Raw genomic sequence first — 19,032 nt, 5'->3', positions numbered from 1 at the left:
AATTTCAGACAATATATTATGTACTAAATTTCATTGGAGCTTATGGAAAACAGGCTCCCCTCTTTCGAGATCTGGACGTTGAAAAGAAGAATTCACGTGCAACCAGGTTACTGTAATCATGTATCAAAAATACCTGCAGTATTTTCAACACATTTAATTAAGCACTATGTGGAATTGCTACACTACAGCAACAACAACTTTTATTTATATAGCATCTTTAATGTAGTAAACCATCCCAAAGAGCTTCAGAGCACTATTATAAGACAAAACAGATACATTTGACACCGAGCCACATAAGAAGAAATTATGACAGATGACCAAAAGCTTGGTTAAAGAGGTAGGTTTTAAGAAGTGTCTTAAAGGAGGAAAGAGAGCCAGAGAGGTTTAGGAAGGGCCCAAGCAGCTGAAGGCACGGCCGCTGATGGTGGAGCAGTTATAATCAGGGATGCTCAAGAGGGCAGAATTCGAGGAGCACCGACACTGGGCTGGATTTTCAGCTTTTTGCGATTTCGCCCGTTTCCTGGCGCAAATCGCAGCAAAATTATTATTTTTTTTTGGAGTGTCGGGTTTGCGTTAGCGCCAGAGCACGCAACTTTCAGCAAACGAGCGTTAGCGCTAACTCCAGCGTTGCACAATAGAATTTGTGCACCAGAGCCAAAAGTTCCAACCCTAAAAAAATTTGGCCATTCTGCGCATGCGCAATTTTTTTTCCCTTCCCGTGCTTCTGGTCTGCTGTCTGATCGCAAATGCTAATGCAGGGCGCGGATGCATAGTATACCCGGGGTTGAATCAGCCATTTTAAAATTCAATTTTGATGATGGAGGAGGAGGACAGCAGACAGCGTGCTAGGCGATTTAGCCAAGAGGCAAACGAAGCTCTAGTGGGGATTGTGGAGCAGAGATGGCCAGAATTATATAGAAGGGATGGATCTAGAACTCTGCCCTCTATTTTCAACCAAATATGGAGGCTAATTACAGAAGAGGTCTCGTTAGGACTGCAACACAGTGCCGAAAAAAATTCGACGCTCTTTCGAGGGTCGTTAAGAGTACAATTTTTATTGATGCACTCCTTGATTACTTAAATTATAAATCTGACACACGATTTGTTCTCATGCTGTTACTGACTCTCAGCACTCTGTGGGTTGCCTCCGAAAATGCATGATATATTAGGCTTAGTTTGGCACCCTATTTGCCATGAATGATCTTCACACATTAAGATTGCTTTCTGAGATCTCTTTAAGATGTTTCCACACTTCAATGTCCTCCTGATCATCCACATGCAACTTCCAATGCCATTAAACAGAGGACTCTATTACATTACGGTATGGTATAAGTGCTTTGGTGGCTATCTGTGTGTGCGCCACAAGAGCAGATGGACCCTCTCGTAACCATTCCCATTTTAATCTTTGCAACCAAAGTCGTCTCAATTGCCGCGAGCAGTTGAGGACAGGCGGCGGTCCGCCTTGGACCCTGCCACTCACCGACCTCGAGGAGCGAGTGGCAGGTGTCATCGGCATCTCAGCGAGGGCAACTGCCACTGGGGGTGCTGACCCCCGCTTGTAAACTGAGGGCAAGTCCTGCACACTCTCTGGGCTGGGTTGGGGCAATGTGATGCAGTGTCTGTGGACTCGGGTTGGGGCAATGTGATGCAATGTCTGTGGATTAGGATTGGGGCAATGTGATGCAATGTCTGTGGATTAGGATTGGGGCAATGTCATGCAGTGTCTCTGGACTACATATAATGGAGTAGCGGCAGTCCTTCAAATGAGCCTGTGCTATGTGACCTTCCTCATGTCACCCTGCCCCCTCCCCTGCTACTAACCACTCGTCTGTTGCTTTCTACTTCCAGATGACCAGACACAGGCGTCACATCCCTCAATGCAACAGCACTCCACGCTAGGCCATGATGTGGAGGAGGAGGAGGAAGAACAAGAGGAAGAGTTCACTGATCAGCCGATTCAGTTATCATCATAGGCAGTCCCTAGGAGTCGAGGAAGACTTGCTTCCACTCTTAACATGAGTTCTTAGGTAGCTGTACAGTCCAATATGAGCTATAGTCTCTGCCACAGGTGGGGCAGATAGTCATTGAGGGAAGGGGTGGGTGGGACTGGTTTGCCGCGCGCTCTTTCCGCTGCCTGCTCTTGATTTCCGCACGCTCTCGCCGACGAGACTCGAGGTGCTCAGCGCCCTCCCAGATGGACTTCCTCCACTTCGGGTGGTCTTTGGCCAAAATCTCCCAGGTGTCAGTGGGGATGTTACATTTTTATCAGGGAGGCTTTGAGGGCGTCCTTGTAACGTTTCCGCTGCCCACCTTTGGCTCATTTGCCGTGAAGGAGTTCAGAATAGAGCACTTGCTTTGGGAGTCTCGTGTCTGGTATGTGAACTATATGGCAGACTCAGTAGGGGCAGATGCACTTTACACCTCTTTTTCCACTGGCAAACACCTCGTCCAAGGATGATGCAACATTTCCGGGCTTTGAGACTGCCGAGGCTCCTGGGATTAATGCAATTCTGGGGTCGAATCCCATATGCCATCTCTCCAGAGGGGGTCAGCAAAGTCGGTCTACTGACCGGCAGACAGTGAACTAGACATGGTGGGACTGTCCAGGGAGAGCATCCACCTCACCAGTCAGCTCTTTGATGTCCTGGGTAGGATTCCCGCGAGCATCGAGAAACTCACTGCGACCATTACGGAGGAAAGATCGTAGATTGTCAGTGAGAGCCGCGAAACCTGCGAGGCCATCACTGCCCACATGAGGCTGGTGGCCTCCATCAGTGACACTGGAGTCGCGGAGAGTGTGGCGAGAAGCCTTTCTGTATATGGTGCATCACAGGCACAAGCTCTGCTTCAGCTTGGGCAGGTGTAGCAGTCCATAAACCCTTCCACCATACTCTCTGCGGTCCCCAATGTGACACCTAGACCCACACCACCTGTGACTGGCGATGCTGATCAAGAGCCGTAAAAGTCAGAAACCGGGCCTTCCATGCCACGAGCTGGTCCAGTGTGTCTCCAGACGGCGTCTCCAATATCTCTCCCAACACAGCAGGACTCTGGCCGCCTTGCTGCACGAACTTTTGGTGCCATTTCTGGTAGGAGCAGCAGGTGAGGGAAGGGGATAAGGGTAAGGGGGGGGGGGGGGGGGGGAGAAAGAGAGAGAAAAGAACCGGTGGTAAAAGACAATGGGGGTGGAGGTTGCTGTATTATGTTGTGCATTCTGTTCATTATAATGTTGTTATTCTTTAATCACACTGCTGGATGCAAATAATTTGTTATTTTATTAAAGTTTTCAAATTATGTTAACAAAGTTATAAAAGTTCACAATGTTTGATAAATTATTTTGTTCACCTTAACCATTCCTGTGTAGCGTCTCATTTGCAAAGTAAGAGGAGGAATAGTCAACATGATGGGATAGAGTGGCCAGGCAACGGTCAAACTTGCCTTTCACTCTTCAAGCAAAGAGTTGAATTATGATAAGCTGCTGACATAAGGTATTTGCAGCGCCAAAATTCCCACACTGCTGCCCTTGTGGTTGTGGTTGGGGTGGTGGTGGCATGGGTTCCTCGCCAGGCTCCTCTTCCTCCTCCTTTCCCCCCCTCTCCTGAGGTGGTCCTGCAATCTCCATTGGCAATTCCTGTCCCTTCATGATGACTAAGTTGTGTAGCATGCAGCACAACACAATGAACTCACAGACTTGCTAAGGGGAGTATTGCAGGCAGCCTCCAGAGTGGACCAGGCATCGGAAGCATTGCTTAAGCACTCCAATTGTCTGTTCGACAATGTTGTGTGTTTGCATGGCTCTCAATATAGCGATGCTCGGCTTCTGTCTGAGGGTTCTGGAGGGGGGTCATGAGCCAGGTGGTGATTCCGTAACCTTTGTCCCCAGGATCCAGCTCTGGCCTTGTGGTTGATGCTGGAACATGCTTGAGACAGTGCTCTCACGCAAGATGGATGCTCCCTGAATACTGGGTATTGACTACCATAATGTGCTGAAAGAACATAAGAACATCGGAAAGAGGAGCAGTAGTAGACCATATGGCCCCTCGAGCCTGCTCCGTTATTTAATACGATCATGGCTGATCCAATCGTGGACTCAGGGCCACTTCCCTGCCTGCTCCCCATAAACCCTTATTCCCTTATCGGTTAAGAAACTGTCTATATCTGTCTTAAATTTGTTCAATGTCCCAGCTTCCACAGTTCTGAGGCTGCAAATTCCACAGATTTACAACACTCGGAAGAAATTCCTCCTCATCTCAGTTTTTAATGAGCGGCCCCTTATTCTGAGATTATGCTCCCTAGTTCGAGTCTCCCCTATCAGTGGAAACGTCCTCTCTGCATCCACCTTGTCAAGCCCCCTCATAATCTTATACATTTCGGTAAGATCACCTCTCATTCTTCTGAATTCCAATGAGTAGAGGCCCAACCTACTCAACCTTTCCTCATAAGCCAACCCCCTCATCTCTGGAATCAACCTAGTGAACCTTCTCTGAACTGCCTCCTAAGCAAATATATCCTTTCGTAAATATGGAAACCAAAACTGTACACAGTATTCCAGGTGTGGCCTCACCAATACCCTGTATAACTGTAGCAAGCCTTCCCTGTTTTTATACTCCATCCCCTTTGCAATAAAGGCCAAGATTCCATTGGCCTTCCTGATCATTTGCTGTACCTGCATACTAACCTTTTGTGTTTCATGCATGAGTACCCCCAGGTCCCGCTGTACTGCGGCACTTTGCAATTTTTCTCCATTCAAATAATAACTTGCTCTTTGATTTTTTTCTGCCGAAGTGCATGACCTCACACTTTCCAACATTATCCTCCATCTGCCAATTTTTGCCCACGCACTTAGCCTGTCTATCTTCTTTTGCAGATTTTGTGTCCTCCTCACACTTTGCTTTTCCTCCCATCTTTGTCTCGTCATCAAACTTGGCTACATTACACTCGGTCCCTTCTTCCAAGTCGTTAATATAGATTGTAAATAGTTGGGGTCCCAGCAAGGATCCCTGCGGCACCCCCCTAGTTACTGGTTGCCAACCCGAGAATGAACCATTTATCCCAACTCTCTGTTTTCTGTTAGTTAGTCAATCCTCTATCCATGCTAATATATTACCCCCAACCCCGTGAACTTTTATCTTGTGCAGTACCCTTTTATGTGGCACCCTGTCAAATGCCTTCTGGAAGTCCAAATATACCACATCCACTGGTTCCCCTTTATCCACCCTGTTCGTTACATCCTCAAAGAATTCCAGCAAATTTGTCAAACATGACTTCCCTTTCATAAATCCATACTTACTCTGCCTGACCGAATTACGCTTTTCCAAATGTCCTGCTACTGCTTCCTTTATAATGGACTCCAATATTTTCCTAACCACAGATGTTAAGCTAATTGGTCTATAGTTTCCTGCTTTTTGTCTGCCTCCTTTTTTTAAATAGGGGCGTTACATTTGCAGTTTTCCAATCTGCTGGGACCTCCCCAGAATCCAGAGAATTTTGGTAAATTACAACCAATGCATCCACAATCCCTGTCGCAGACGATCTGTACGTTCATGGAGTGGAATCCCTTTCGACCTCTGGATTGTGCATAGTCAAGGGCACCCTGAACCTTGAGGAAGCCAGCAAATTGTCCTCTCATTCTCGGTCTCCTTGGTCATTGGGAAGTTTATGAAGTCCATCCTGCATGTGTACAGTGCAGTAGTCATCTGGCGAATACAGCAATGTATAGCGTGCTGCGAGATGGAGCATATGTCCCCCGCTGATGTCTGAAAGGAGCCGGAGGCATAGAAGGCAAGTGCCGCAGTCACCTTCACCTAAACGGGCAATGTAGTCCTGTTGCCGCTAGTAGGCTGCAGGTCTGCCTTTATGAGCTGGCATATCTCCGTCAGCATTTCTTTTCAGAAGCGCAGCCTTCTACTGCACTGTGCCTCAGACAGCTGCAGGTATGAGCGATGTTCCCTGTAGAGTCGTTGGGGGTACGGCCTCCCTCCCCATATGTCTGCGACCTCTTCGATTACGTTGAAAATGATCAATAAGCCTTCTTCCAGCTCGACACCGTATAAATATAGCAGCCAGGATTAATGGCTGATATAGTATGGCCCCCATCTTTTAAAATGTCCTTAAACGTTCTTTAAAACAAACTATAAACTTCACAATCAAAAATGCAGCCTTCTTCTCCCAATCCTTTTAAGCACTCATAACTCCGACTTTCTCCTCCGTTTTAAAGATGGTGCTGTTAGAGCCGGGAGCGACTGCTTTTTGCTGGTGGGTTCTCAGGCGGACGCTAAATTGGGCGATATGCTCGAAAGTTCTGCCCAGGGCGCTAGTGCAGCATTGCACGCCGATTTATGTCAACCAAATGGTGAAAAAAGCGGGCGGGCGCCAAGTTTTAGCCTCGCCGCAAAACCACTGCCGAAATTTCCACCCGGGCGCAAAATCTTGTGCACCTCGTTTCACCAAAAAAAATTGTTTTTGTGCCCCGCTCAGGCACTAAATGGGGCGCAAATGAGCCAAAAATTCAGCCCATTATTTTTGATAATATTTTTTTTTGAGAATAACACTACCTAAACCCTTAACAGGGAAACGACACACATTTTATAGTAACCACTAAGGGCTAAATTAACAAAAAAGAGTCCTCAATTAGTGTGCAGAAAGGCAGCATTTAGTCATTGCCTGGAATCACTCTGTACTGGAATACATTTAAGATTAATCCTCAACAATTAAATCAGATTTTGACACAAATATTGTCAAATTGTTATAAAAATGTTAATTAACACTTAAACTCCTTTACATTAGTTTATATTCACAAAAGAGAAGGCAATATTATTTTTGTTACACAAGTCATATAAAACAGATGGTGAACTTATTAATTAGTAAGTGATCCCAAAAAATGAACATTTCCTCAGAAGCTGCAGTGTGGGCAATGAGGAGCTACTGCACATCAGAGTGTATCAAAAATAATACTGTTAAGTAACAGTGCATGTTTTATTTTGGCACTGTGCAAATTTTGCTCTTGGAAAACATTTATGAGTACAGATGCACATTTATAATCCTGCATCACGGCATTTGGACAGTGTATTGAATTACTACAAATCAATTTCAGTTCTTTTAAAGAAATATCTGTACCTTTCTTCTAGAATATAAAAAGAATTAAACAAATGCACATATTTCCTGTTGCACAGAGGCAAATTCAACTTCCTTGGAAATTTTCTTGCAGCCAATTTATAAAAAGTATTTTGCCAATGTTTCAATTCCTCAATAAAATTTCTGACATTTTTAATTTATAACTTAAGGTTTTTTTTTAATCATAACCTCACCCATATTGTCCCTGAGTAATACCATGGAAAATCACCTAGTATATATGTAAAAAAAAATCTTGTATTTATCACACTTGAACTTGATTGTCTCAAATATCATTCATAAAATAGCAACAAATCACAAATTGAACAAATTGGAAAACTACCAATCAATAATTAACATTGTGAATACATTTTTTTTTTAAATCACTTATTTCTGATAGTTTCTTCTTATCTTGATAACCTAAACTCACCCTCAGGGCTGAGCAGTTACCAGTCTATAGACAAAGCCTCGAATTGGTGTGCCTATTTACAGCAATTAGACCTTGTGGTCTTAAAGGGACAGGCGACGTTAAATACAGTTACACTTTAGGATTACAATAATACATTGTGCAATACATGGTAAAACATCCACATTGTTATAAATAATGCTTCAATAATCAACACCATGAGAAACTCACTAGTTTTCTTCAAAATTTATAATACACTTAGAATAAATGCTAAAAAGCCCATCAATTCCCCAGCTGCAGCTAAATGCTGTCCAATGAATGGAGATAAAAGTTTTCTAACAGTACAGACCTTTGCCTCCAAATAATGATTAAATTGATCTCTACATCAACTTTATATTTTTTAATATAAACCTGCAGTCTTCATTATGGTAGTTAGAGTTTTACAGGTATTTTAAACATTACACAGACCTACAGCAATATAATGTCCCAATAAAATAAATATCCACTTGTCACAAGAAATGTTGTTCTTTCTGCCTTAGATAGAAACATATTGGGTAATATCAATCTTTAGTTTACAGTAAGCTTCTATCTTATGTTGATATGTCTTTAACAAAGAAAGGGAACTGCAGCTGAAAAATTGAACCATGGCAACAACTCACTTGTGTTGAGGATATCTTGATGGGAAATAAGATCATCCAGGGTCTGGGGCCGGTACTTTTCCACCCTGCAACAGAAATTAAAGGGTTTCAATTTTGTTTTAAGTAGATAAAATCAATTTCAGTGCATACATGATTCTAAATCTCCAGGACAAGGATGCATGTATGCACAGTTTATGTTCATATAATGGAGTGTCATTATATATAATGAATAGTTGAAAGTAATTCCCAAATAGCAATGTAAGATTGCATGACATCACAACAGCTTGTTACTATCTGAAAATTGCTCGAGTTTTATCTTGAATCTTAAGTTTGTGCTAGCTGTAAGTGTAGATGTCACCCGCTACAGTACTTCATACACTTTATTCTCAAGGACAATCCCATTACAGGTACAACATCTCCAATCCGGCTGTCCAAAAATCGGAATTGTCCGAAAACCGGACATTTTTGAGAAAATCCCATTTGATATTCAGTAAAATAAAATCCAGAATTATTGTCCAAAAGCCGCGGGCCGGACTAGTTAGTTATCGACTTCGGGAATGTGGAGGATCCTCTTCGGAGAAATCTTGACAGATCAGAAAAGCATGCGCATTGCGCCCAATTCCACCAGTGGGTTAAGTGCAGTGCTATTACCCTGTACTTCAAACATGACTCACATAAATGGCAATCCTAAAACAAAATTCCACATCAAATATATTTTGTACATGAGCTATGATGAGTATAAATATTTTAAGGACGAGCAGAATTTCTTCCAAATAAATACTGGGAAGACCGAAGCCATTGTCTCTGTTCCCGCCACAAACTCTGTTCCCTCGACACCGACTCCAGCCCTCTCCCTGGCAACTGTCTGAGACCGAACCAGACTGTTCGCAACCTTGGTGTCGTATTTGACCCAAAGATGAGCTTCCGACCACATATCCGTGCCATCAGTAAGACCGCCTACTTCCACCTACGTAACATCACCCGACTCCACCCTGCCTCAGCTCATCTGCTGCTGAAACCCTCATCCATGCTTTTGTCACATCTAGTCTTGACTATTCCAACACACTCATGGTCAGACGCCCATCCTTCATAAACTTAAGCTCATCCAAGACTCTGCTGCCCGTGTCCTAACTCGCACCAAGTCCTGTTCACCCATTAGCTCCCTGACCTACATTGGCTCCCGGCTAATCAACACCTAGACTTTAAAATTCTCATCCTCGTTTTCAAATCCCTCCATGGCCTTGCTCCTCCCTATCTCTGTAACCGCTTCGAGCCCTATAACCAATGTTCCCTTTAAGCTGCGTGGCCACGCAGTAACGGAAAAGGTCCCATGCAGGCTGCCCACCAGCTTTTCCATAGTAAGTTTCACGCATGCACAGAAATTTAAAGGGACCATGCAGTAAAAGAATCTGGTCGTGCAGAATAAAGCGCAGTTTACAGGGAACATTGCCTACAACCCTCCGACATAGCTGCGCTCCTCCAATTCTGACCACTTGCGCATCCCTGATTTTAATCACTCCACCACTGGAGCTGCCAAGGACCTTGGCTCTGGAATTCTTCGCCTCTCTTTCCTTCCTTAAGACTCTCCTTAAAACCTACCTCTTTGACCAAGCTCTTGGTCATCTGCCCTAATATCTCCTTACGTGACTCATGTCAGATTGTGTTTGATAATGCTCCCATGAAGCGCCTTGGGACATTTTACTATGTTAAAGGTGCTATATAAATGCAAGTTGTTGTAGGCTGGACATTTTTATCTTGTTTTCCACCACTTGGGAGGCTTACTGAAAAAGCTAAATGGGATTATGTATTTTATATACAAGGATGTTGACTGCAAGTGCTATGAAATGATGCTAAATCTGTACAAAACATTGGCTGGGTTACAATTGGGAGTATTGCTTGCAGTTCTGGGCACTCCATTAAATGAAGGACATTCGAGTCATGGAAAGGATATAGTGAAAATTCTCTCGAATAATGTCATGACAGAGGTTGTAGTTTTAAAATCCTAAAATAATTTGGAGCTTTTTTCACTGGAACAGAGACGGTCAAGTGGAATCTAATAGAGGTTTTCAAAATTCAGAACAGTTTTGAGAGGGTAAATAGTGAAAGGTTGGTTCCACTGATTGGCAAATTCTCAAAATAGGGATAAACTTAGGAATATAACTAGAAGAACAAAAAAAAAATTAGAAGAAATCTTTCCACAGAGGGGATTTTTAGAAGGAAAGGAAAAAGTTAACAACTTGTATTCATATAGTGCCTTTAAAATAGTAAAATGTCCCAAGGCACTTCACTGGAGTGCTCGAAGACAAAAAAAATTTTTGACACCAAGCCACATAAGAAATTAGGGCAGATGACTAAAAGCTTGGTCAAAGAGGTAGGTTTTAAGGAGCGTCTTAAAGGAGGAGAGGTAGAGAGACAGGGAGTTTTAGGGAGGGAGTTCCAGACCTTGGGGCCTAGGCAGCTGAAGGCACAGCCACCAATAGTTGAGCAGTTACAATCAGGGATGCTCAAGAGGGCAGAATTTGAGGAGCGCAGCCATCTTGGGGGATTGTGTGGCTAAAGGAGATTACAGAGGTAGGGAGGGATGAGGCCATGGAGGGATTTGTAAACAAGGATGAGAATTTTGAAATTGAAGTGTTGCTTAATCGGGAGCCAATGTAGGTCAGCGAGCACAGGGATGATGGGTGAGCAGGACTTATTGCGAGTTAGGACACAGGCGGTCAGGTTTTGGATGACCTCAAGTTTACGTAGGGTAGAATGTGGGAGGCCAACCAGGAGTGCGTTGGAATAGTGAGAGGGATGGAGTCGGTGGGTAGGGAATGCAGTTTGTGGTGGAGAACCAAAGGAGATGGCTTTGGTCTTCTCAATATTTAATTGGAAAAATATTCTGCTCATTAAGTACTGGATGTCAGACAAGCATTAGAGACCATGGAGGGGTCGAGAGAAGTGGAAGAGCTGGGTGTCGTCAGCGTACATGTGGAAACTGTGTTTTCGGATGATGTTGCCAAAGGGCAGCATATTGATGAGAAATAATGATGGGCCGAATACCCCCCTTTAGTGCTTTTTTCTATAATTCCAGATATAGATATTTTAGCAGGGTTGACAACTGGAATTTTATTAAAGTGTAATAGTGGGTGCAGCCAAAAGTTGAGTACCACCACCCAGCATTGGATGTGCCCACCTGGATGCAATGCACATTACCCATCCCCAATTTTGGGCAAAAGGTGCCACCCCATTCAGCTGGACAAATCATATATTCAAAAAGGAGTTAAATGAAGTCCTTACTACTAGGGGGATCAAGGGGTATGGCGAGAAAGCAGGAATGGGGTACTGAAGTTGCATGTTCAGCCATGAACTCATTGAATGGTGGTGCAGGCTAGAAGGGCCGAATAGCCTACTCCTGCACCTATTTTCTATGTTTCAGGGTGGACTTTAGAATGAGGGTGATACGCAGCACCCAAACACCAAAACTGGCCAAATGAACAAGTTTGGCCAAGGAACCAAGCGGGCAATCTGCATCGGGTGCATGTATCAGGGAGATTGCAATTGTAATGACCATTTCTGCAGGGTCCCGAGTCAGCTGCAGTTATCTGAAGACTGCAAGGAGCGTTTGCAAAATGCGAGTTTTGATATACGGTGTTTAACAGAGGGACAGGGGCCCGGCTCGCATCAAGCTACTGAAACGCCTGCCCCGGGCAGCATGCACATCACTGCAAAGGGGGTTTCTTGCTCCCAGTGGTGGGTGCCCCCAGTCCACTGACCCGTTTAAAAGCACCCGTCAGTCAGTTCGGCGCTGAGCAGCGGGGCGCGCGGACTTTCCGTTTTATTTCAATTCCGCAGCACAGCCCGCGCCCACCAGGCCCAAGCAGCCCGCTTACTCCAGGCGGCGGCGGGAGGACGGAACCCACACGGCGGCTCCCGGTGCACCTGTACTGTACCATGAAAAATTGGGCACAGTCCGTCAAGGCTTTCACTCGTTCGCTCTCTCTCCATCCCAGCTGCTCTTACCAGGGCAGGTTTCTGCTCCTCGGCTCCTTCCCGGTCGCCATCGTGACGGCTTCAAAGTGCAGGTTGGCGCCAATTCCCCGCGCGGAGCCGGAGCTCTCGCGAGTTTTAAGGCATCTGGCCGGCCGGCAGCTGTGCGGCGGAGCCAAGTTCCCTCCCAGAAAGTCATCACATACAGCGAACAGCCTGCAGCAGATCTCAGCTGTTCCCACCGAATAGTCCGAGGGGAGAGTAAAAGCATAAAGGAAATGAGTTTAGAAGAAGGTGCTCTAGAGGCTGGTGAGAAACAAGTCAAAGGGGACAGAAAGAATCACCAATTGTATGGAATAAACTTCCAGATAAGTGGACCTTTTTGATGGACCAAATCGGGGTTGCCCCAAAAGTCATCAGAAGTGCCCCTTTTAGGGCACCACTAATATGGGATAATCCAATCAATCTAAAAAAAAAATGCCAAAATAAGCATCAAGTGCCACCAACACAAAATAATACCAAGAATAAGGCGGCACCCATTTAGAACTGAGGTGAGGAGGAATTTCTTCTCTCAGAGGATCGTAAAAAATTCTCTGCCCCAGAGAACTGTGGAGGCTGGGTCATTGAATAAATTTAAGGTGGAGATAGACAGATTTTTGAACGATAAGGGAGTGAAGGGTTTTAGGGAGCAGGCAGGGAAGTGGAGCTGAGCCCAAGATCAGATCAGCTATGATCTTATTAAATGGTGGAGCAGGCTCGAGGGGCCAAATGGCCTACTCCTGCTCCTATTTCTTATGTACAAGACATTCTGGGCTAGAAATTTCCACATTGAAAAATATCTACGTTTTTTGGCATTATTCCAAAATAGCGGCAAAGAAATAATGACCAAGTTTCGCCAAAAGTTTTTAAAATGTTGGTGTGGCGCTAAAATACCTCCATTTTTAAGGCTGGAGCTAAACATTTTCGCAATGAAAATAACACCCGTTCTACAAATGCACGAAAAAAAGAGAAAAAAAATCACTTTTTTTCACGTGACGGGTGTGCCCGTGCATGCACAGTACACTTCCCGGTCTGGATCAACCATTTTTAAAGACCACTGTAACTTACAGGAGATTCCTGAGTACTTCCACACAGGAGCTCGGAAACGAAAAATGGACCGTGAATTGGAAAGGAAAAGGGCGAGGAAGTTCACCCAAGACGCCAATGATGCCCTGGTGGCCGTTGTCGAAAGTGTATGGCGGCAGATTGGCAAGAAGACTGCTGGTAAACTGAAACTTTCTGCAATGGCTCAAGCTTGGGACCATGTTGCAGAGCAGATTTCAGCAGTGACGTCCATCCATAAGGATGGCAAGCAGTGCCAGAAGAAGTGGCAGGACTTTTGCCAAGTAGTTAGAGTAAGTAATATTTTTATTTATGCACTACAATTACTTGAATTGTAAATGTGATTATCTGTGTGTGCCATGACAGCAGAGGGCTCCTCTCTTAAAAATTTCTGTTGCCATCTTTGCAGAAGAAGTTGTCCGACAGCCACCCGAGAGCGGATGAAAATCGGTGGAGGTCCGGCAAGACTGCAGTCACTAATACCCCTGGAAATGAGGATCGCAGGTATTATTGGTACCGCCAGAAGATCAATCACCCATGCAGAAGCTAGGTTCAGGTTACAGAGAGAGGGTAAGTCCTGCAAAATCCACAGTCGGGGTTGGCTCAATGTTAAGTAGTGCTACGCTTCAGTTTATGCAATATACTGACCGTCGGCTACGCTTAGTACATAGCACAAACCGATCATTCGTCGTGATCCTTCAAATGAGCCTGCGCTATGTGAGCCTACTCATGTCACCCTGCCCTTTCCCCTGCTGCTAACCATTCATCTGTTCTGTTATATTTTGTAGATGTTGCAGACATCCAATAATGAAGCAGAAGGCCCCGCCACCCTGACACAACCAGAATTGGATGAGCTTGCCGAACTCAGCAACACTGAAGAAGTTATAGGGGTAGTCAATCAGCTCAAGGACCAGAATGAAGAGGAGCAGGAAGACGAGGATATTTTTATTCCGGGGGGAGGGTTGGGGATGGAGGAGGATTTTGGGGATGAGACGGTGACATTGCAATTGGAGGCGGTGCACAACATGCATGTGCCAAGCGCTTTCGGCAGCTGTATGCACGAGGGACATTTCATGGTTGTACACTCTCTGAGATCGCGACAGGTCCCAGTGGGTTGCAGCAAAGCACACCTAGGGCGGTATCTGCACGGGTAAGGAGGAGACTGGAACAGCGCTCTCCTGAAATGCAGGCTACATGGGAGGTGTTAGAGCTCATGGTAATGAGTGGGGAGAGCGTTGAGCTTACCAAGTCGCTCTTGGAAGCCATGGGTGGGATCAAGGGAGAAATAGGAGCATTGTCTGGAGGCATGGCAGCAAACTCTGCTGACATTAGGGAGGGCATGTCAGAGGGAATGGCAGCAATATCTGCACAGATTAAGGAGGGCATGTTGGAGATGGCTATTGCAATGTGGGAGCACACCCAGGCTGTCATTGCCCAGCAGCAATTGACGGCATCAAGTGATGCCGTTCCCACGCCAATCCCCAGACCAACCTCAACAGTCAGTGTCAATGTGCAGGTTGATCCACAGGCTGAGGAGTCCCAAGCCGGGCCTTCCGCAGCCACAGGTTTTCAAGGGCTTCCATTGCCATCTCCTGGGTCTGTCCTCCCACAAGCGCAGCGTCCTACCCGAGACTGTATCAAAAACCTTGGGCTCACCGGGAATAGGGTTAAGGGCAAGGTCAGAGGCAAGAAGGTCGGGCGGGGGCACGGCGGTGTTTAAATAAAGGGCGGGGGGGGGGAAAGAGATGGCTGCAGCTGGTTTGTTTGCTGTTGTTTTGTTCTTTTATTGTTATTTAAATTATGTTACTTGAAAAATTTAATATAAATATTTTTATTAAAGTTAAGTGCCAAGTGTACAAATATTTAATAAACTGCAAAACATTTTCTCAACAAAACCAACATTATGGACATAATATTTTCAACTAAAACAATTATTTAAATTATTTTTCAACTAAACCAAAATTATTTACGTTATTTTTTTCAACAAAACCAAACTTAGGTAGTGTCTCATTTCATTCACAGAATTGGAAGTAGTCAACATGGTGGGGATACACAATGATCAAACGTGCTGTTCAGCCTTCATACAAAGCGGTGAAGTATAAGATGCTGACACAAGGCTGCTGCAATGGCATAAAGTATACGAGGCCTCCTCCTCTGTCCTCTTGTGGGTTGTAAAGGTTCCTCGTCCTCCTCATTCTCTTTGTAATCTCCACCTCCGCCCCCCCTGTTGCCTGAGATTGTTCTGCAGTATTCTCCAGTGGGAATATCCTTTCCCTCATAATTGCTAAGTTGTGTCGCATGCAGCACAGCACAGTGAACTCACTGACCTGCTAAGGGGAGTATTGCGGGTAGCCTCCAGAGTGGTCCAGGCATCGGAAACGCTGCTTTAGCAGTCCAATTGTCTTCTCCACGACGTCTCGTGTGGCTATATGGGTGTCATTATAGCGACGCTCGGGTTCTGTCTGAGGGGTCCAGTTGGGGGTCATGAGCCAGGTGGCGAGCTCATAAGCTTTGCCCCCCACCATCCCTGCCCTTCTGGCTGTTGCTGAAATATCTGTGACACACTGCTCTCGCGGAGGATCAAAGCATCTTTGATGCTCCCTGCATGCTTATCATCTACTGCCATGATGCGCCTAATATGGTCGCAGACGATCATCAGGTTGAGCAAGTGGAATCCACTTGTGTTTCGGTAAAACTTTTGATCTTCGAAAGGTGCCCGCAGGGCGATGTGTGTACCATCAATAGCTGCCTGCACCTTAGGGAAGCCAGCAATTCTAGCAAAGCCTGAAGCCCTCTCTTGTTGTGCCTCCCTTGTCATTGGGAAGTTTATAAACTCCATCCTGCGTGCGTACAGGGCAGCAGTCACTTGTTGAATGCAACTATGAGTAGTGCGCTGCGACATGCAGCATACGTCCCAAAATGATGGCTAAAATGAGCCAGAGGCATAGAACAAAAGTGCCGCAGTTACTTTCACTTCGATGGGCAGTGAAGTCCCCCCGCTTTGAGGCTGTATGTCCGCCCTTATGAGGTTGCATATTTCTGCGACCACCTCTTTTCGAAAGCCCAGACTCCTAATACACTGTCCCTCAGTCAGGTGCAGGTATGAACGCCACTCCCTGTAACCTCGTTCGTACCTCCTCCCCATTCTGCGAGCTCTTCGCAGATAATGCCACCGAATAAGCCTTCTTCGATATAAGAGAGGATAACATAAGCAAGCTCCACATATGGCAAAGATAGAATGCCACCCATTCTTTAAATGTCGTAAAATGGCCTTAAAATGTCCTTAATAATGATTTATAGACTCACAAAAGGCTCAATTATTAAACTCAGCCTTCCCTCCAAAAGCTTTCACTCAGCTCGTTTTCCAACATGCCGGCGTTGACGTTTTACAACTTTTAAAAACTTTTCAGAAAACACCTGTTTTAACACCTAACCTGCAAAGGATGCATCTGAATTTCTTATTTCACAGTTGTACCTGTTCTTTTTATGACAGCCCAGTGTTTTAAAAGAGGATCATTGATGCGTCGAAATTGCAGAGAAATAAAAATGGTTTCCCATAAAATAATTTTATTATTTTCTTCAAAGTGGCAATAAAAAAAAAATACCAGGTAATTCAGAGTGATTTGATGTGATTTAGTTTTAGCGGGACCACTGAAAGGAGCCAGTAAGTACATTTATGTTGAAGATAACCCAAGATGGCGACGTTAGCGCGGCTTTCCATCCGATTCCACCAGGTAAGGCAAGCTTTTTCAAATCGGTATTTAGCACTGTCCTTAAAAATATCCTTATTGCCGAAACTCTCAAAAAATGACATTATCAGTGGGTTTGACCCTGACTGATGTCAGAAAATCCTTACTGGAAAAAATCAGCCCTTATTTTTTTAAGGACGGCGTTAGACCACTGGTGAAACTAGATTCATTTAGCTTCAAAAAAAAAGTTTTAGCTCCAACAAATGGAGCTAAATCATGGCGAATTTTGGGCCCATTCTATATCTTGCAATGCCCTCCGGTTGCAGAGGGCATCGAGTGTAACGTTGGACACCACATGCTCCCTCTCCAGGACAAGCCCGTGGAAAAGAGGCAGGCAGCCAGAGCGATTTCCCCCGACTGTCGTCCTGCCAGTCCTAGACTCTAGATAAGTGGAGGCACAAACCCTGGAATCATTTAAGAAACATTTGGATGTTACAATTGGAGAAGAGAGAGTGGTGTTCAGATCTTTCTGGGTGAATTAATCCCAATCTGTAATTAGTTGGTGACCTCTTGTATATTAACCAGGGCTGGCTATGATTGTTTTTTGTTGTCTGTGTCATTGTTTGTCGATTTCTTATTTCTCCCTGTTTTTAGCTGGGTTAACATACTTACAAACCTAGAAAACTAGAAAACCCTGATCAACATTAAAATAGTTGATAACACAAGAACCGCTCTGATTTATATATGTGAATATATAATTAATTACATGGGCTTGTACCTTAAACTGTAGGTATATTCAACCTCTCTTTACTCATATTGGAGGGAAAAAAATCCTCATCTTTGCCAATTGTATTACTTTTCCCCATTGCAACTTTTAATAATTAAATCACCCTTTATTATAGTCTGCTATTCGAGATAATTAATATAGATTGTGAAGAGCAAGCTACAGCATGCTCACCAAGCACACTTCAACAGCACCTCCCAGCCTCATGACCACTACTACCAGGAAGGACAAGAAATTGGGAACACCCAATATGCATTCTTAGAACCTTTGAGCCTTCTGAATGTGACAGAATGTTGCCAGCTGCTCGTCTAGCTCAGGATCCCTGAACTCTTGTGCAAGCAGTCAGAGACATTTCATGCAATTTGGACACAAGAAGCATCCAGGACCTCCCCAAATCCAAGTACCACACTGCTTCAGCTGGCCCCCTATTTTAAATTCAACTGGTTTAAATTTAAAGATTAATCAAATTAAACACAACTTAGTAATATAACACCTTGAGCATAATTTTACACCAACTGTACTTCTTGACTGAACAGCTAAGACTACACTCCTTACTCTGCTAGATTTTGCACTCCCTTGACTTCTCGGCTCAAGATTAAATTGAAGTAAATTAAACTCAACCAACAATAACTAAATGAAAATTCCAGTACTTATGCCCTCATCTTTCCCGCTGAGACTAAAGAAAGAAAGAACTCTGAACAAATATTTTGTGTCAGACTTTACGGTAGAGGACACTAACAATATTCCGACAATGGATAGTCTAGGGGCTATGGGGGGGGAGGAACTTAACACAATCACAATCAATAAGGAGGTGGTACTCAGTAAGATATGGGATTAAAGGCAGATAAATCCTCTGGACCGGATGGCTTGCATCCTAGGATCTATAAGAGAAGTAGTGGCAGGGATTATGGATGCATTGGTTGTAATTTACCAAAATTCCCTGGATTCTGAGGAGGTCCCAGCAGATTGGAAAACTGCAAATGTAATGCCCCTATTTAAAAAAGGAGGCAGACAAAAATCAGGAAACTATAGACCAGTTAGCCTAACATCTGTGGTTGGGAAAATGTTGGAGTCCATTATTAAAGAAGCAGTAGCAGGACATTTGGAAAAGCAACATTCAGTCAGGCAGAGTCAGCATGGATTTATGAAGGGGAAGTCATTTTTGACAAATTTGCTAGAATTCTTTGAGGATGTAACGAACAGGGTGGATAAAGGGAAACCAGTGGATGTGGTGTATTTGGACTTCCAGAAGGCATTTGACAAGGTGCCACATAAAAGTTTACTGCACAAGATAAAAGTTCACGGGGTTGGGGGTAATATATTAGAATGGAT

At 44.5% G+C, this 19,032-nt stretch overlaps 1 protein-coding gene across 1 annotated transcript in view; it reads right to left on the bottom strand.

Annotated features, from left to right (window-relative positions):
* Positions 1 to 12,257, bottom strand: part of rfc5 (replication factor C (activator 1) 5) — an 86,677-nt gene extending 74,420 nt beyond the window's left edge. The window contains exons 1-2 of the mRNA XM_070887705.1: positions 12,160 to 12,257; positions 8,176 to 8,240 (exon numbers count right to left, since the gene is read on the bottom strand). Coding sequence (XP_070743806.1) covers positions 8,176 to 8,240; positions 12,160 to 12,200 — 106 coding nt within the window. The 5' untranslated portion in view covers positions 12,201 to 12,257. The remainder of the gene's footprint in view (positions 1 to 8,175; positions 8,241 to 12,159) is intronic.
* Between the last annotated feature and the right edge of the window lie 6,775 nt (positions 12,258 to 19,032).

Source organism: Pristiophorus japonicus, chromosome 8, assembly GCF_044704955.1.
Source record: "Pristiophorus japonicus isolate sPriJap1 chromosome 8, sPriJap1.hap1, whole genome shotgun sequence".
Taxonomy (NCBI): domain Eukaryota; kingdom Metazoa; phylum Chordata; class Chondrichthyes; family Pristiophoridae; genus Pristiophorus; species Pristiophorus japonicus.
Note: the sequence above shows the minus strand (reverse complement) of the source record. Positions and strands in the feature narration are given on the sequence as shown.